General features: G+C 57.7%; 1 protein-coding gene across 1 annotated transcript; it reads left to right on the top strand.

The window, feature by feature from the left end:
* Positions 1-649: 649 nt before the first annotated feature.
* On the top strand, positions 650-1584 carry ZNF774 (zinc finger protein 774; the record flags this gene model as incomplete). The annotated part of the gene is made up of 1 exon (XM_010187117.1): positions 650-1584. A coding segment is annotated over one exon (935 nt), but the record flags the coding sequence as incomplete, so codon positions are not given.
* Between the last annotated feature and the right edge of the window lie 516 nt (positions 1585-2100).

Below are 2100 nucleotides of genomic sequence, written 5' to 3'. Positions count from 1 at the left end.
CAACTCCTCACATTCTGTGATCCTGTGATTCTGTAACACATCTGGGTGCTGACGTCCCAGTGCACTGACAGGGAAATGAGAGCTCGAGGTGTTGGTGCAGCACAGGTCATGTAGTGCTGAGCTGGTTGGCGCTGCTAAAAGCCGTGGTTCCTTTATGATGCTCCACGGAGTCTTTCTGTAGCAACGCGCTTGAAGGGGAGAGGAAAATTCTGGAGCGTTGGGAAGCCGGGCTGAAGAGAAATCATCTGGAAAAGGGAAGCAGTCATTAAATCCCGTGGTCACAGGCGAGGATTTGGACGTTGGCAGAATAATTTTAGCCAGCGATACACCTAGAGCAGCTCAGGTGCTTTTTGGGCTGGTTTATCGGGAATTCTGTACGTTTTTTGAGGAAAGCAGGAGAGGCGTTTAAGGGAGAGGAATCCTGACCGACAGCGCCGAGTCTGGGTGCAGATTTCGTAAAACAATTGCGAAAAAACCACCTTTTAGTTTCCCAAACATTTTGTTTCTGCTGGATGCTGCCGCTTGCTCTCCCTCCCGGCATTAAAACCGCGCATTTTCAGTCTGTCCCTTAGCATGGCACGGCTGTAGGTTTGTAGGGATGCTCCTAAGAGGTGCCCTTAATTAAAAGACTCCGAAACCTCTGTTTCAGCACCCGATGAAAACACAAAGAGGGACCCTGCGGCCGATGGCTTTGACGGCACCGGGTGCGACTCGGAGGCAGCGGGAGAGAAGCTGTGCAAGGATCCAAGCCCTGGAGTGATGTGGGACAGCCACTGGCATTCGGAAGTGATGGAAACAAGCGGCCCCGGGAGCGGCCTTGGGGGCGACACTCGCTACGACCGAGGCTTCGGCGAGCGCTTGGATTTCTTCAGCGGGCAGGAAAACGGCGTCGGAAAGACGGGGTGCGCCTTGAATAAATGCGAGAGGAACCCCAGCCAGCAGGAGCAGCCAAATCCCGTGGGAGGCCGGGAAGGGGAGGTGTTTTTGGGTGAGAGGAGCCTCGGAGAGAGGGCGTTTCGCCCACAGCACTTGGGGGAGAAAGACGTGGGGCAGCAGGGGGCTGCTCCAGCCCAAGGTGGCCAAAACCTCGCGGATTCGAGCGGCTTTCGGCACCGCGACGGCCTCGGCGGAGAGGAGCGGCCTGGGGAAAGCGAGGAGAATTCGTCTCCGTGCTGGGATCACCCGCAGGAGAAGTCGGAGGCGTGCGGGAGGTGCAGGCAGCATTTCGGGCCCCGGGGCGGCCCCGCGAGCCAGCAGCAGGGCCAGGGCAGGGGCAAGTCCTACATTTGCAGCGACTGCGGGAAAAGCTTCGTTTGCCACTCGTGGCTCGTTAGGCACCAGACGACGCACACCGGGGAGAGGCCCTACAAGTGCTCCGAGTGCGACAAAAGCTACAGGAGGAAGGATTATCTCCTCAACCACCAGCGCCGGCATTCGGGAGAGGGGCTTTTCCAGTGCCCCCTCTGCCAGAAAAGGTTCGTGCTCAGGAGGAGTTTCGTGAAGCACCAGGAAAGCCACGTGCAGGAAACGCATCTGACGTTGGGGGGTTGGCCCTGCGCCGAGATCAGGGGGTCTGTGATGTAGGAAATCCCATCCGGACGGGGGTTTTGCAGCCCCACGGGGCCGTCGCCCTCGCTGGGGAGAGGGCAGAACCACTGCTCTGTGCTGGATGGTGGTGGGAGGAGGAAGGGGCTGTTTGACAGCCGTCCCGAGCCCCCTCCCAGGCAAAGGGAGATGGTTTCGGGGTTGTTTTCTGCAGATTGTGTTGTTGTGGAGGTGTTTCCCAGCTTTCACCGGTGCGCGGAGCTGTTGGGGACGCGTTGGGGCTGCGTGGGAAGCCTGCGGTGCTCGGTGCTGTCACTTGTGATTTGTAACGCTTCGGGCTGGAGAATATCCAAGATGTTCTCCCGAGGCTGCTGGGAGGTTGGAGTCCAGGGGCTGGGCTGGAAACAAGTGAGTTAAAGTTACTAATTACCCATTGGGAAAGGAAACACTGAGCTGGGGCTGCTTGAAAGAAGCTTCTTGAGGGAGGGAGCAGAGCCTGAGAGGCAGCTTGTTCCCGTGATTAAATCCATTTAAATCAGCTCTGTGATGCTGAAC

The sequence above is a fragment of the Mesitornis unicolor genome, unplaced genomic scaffold, assembly GCF_000695765.1.
Source record: "Mesitornis unicolor isolate BGI_N332 unplaced genomic scaffold, ASM69576v1 scaffold41736, whole genome shotgun sequence".
Taxonomy (NCBI): domain Eukaryota; kingdom Metazoa; phylum Chordata; class Aves; order Mesitornithiformes; family Mesitornithidae; genus Mesitornis; species Mesitornis unicolor.
The sequence above is the reverse complement of the archived record's forward strand: the minus strand, read 5'-3'. Positions and strand labels throughout refer to the sequence as shown.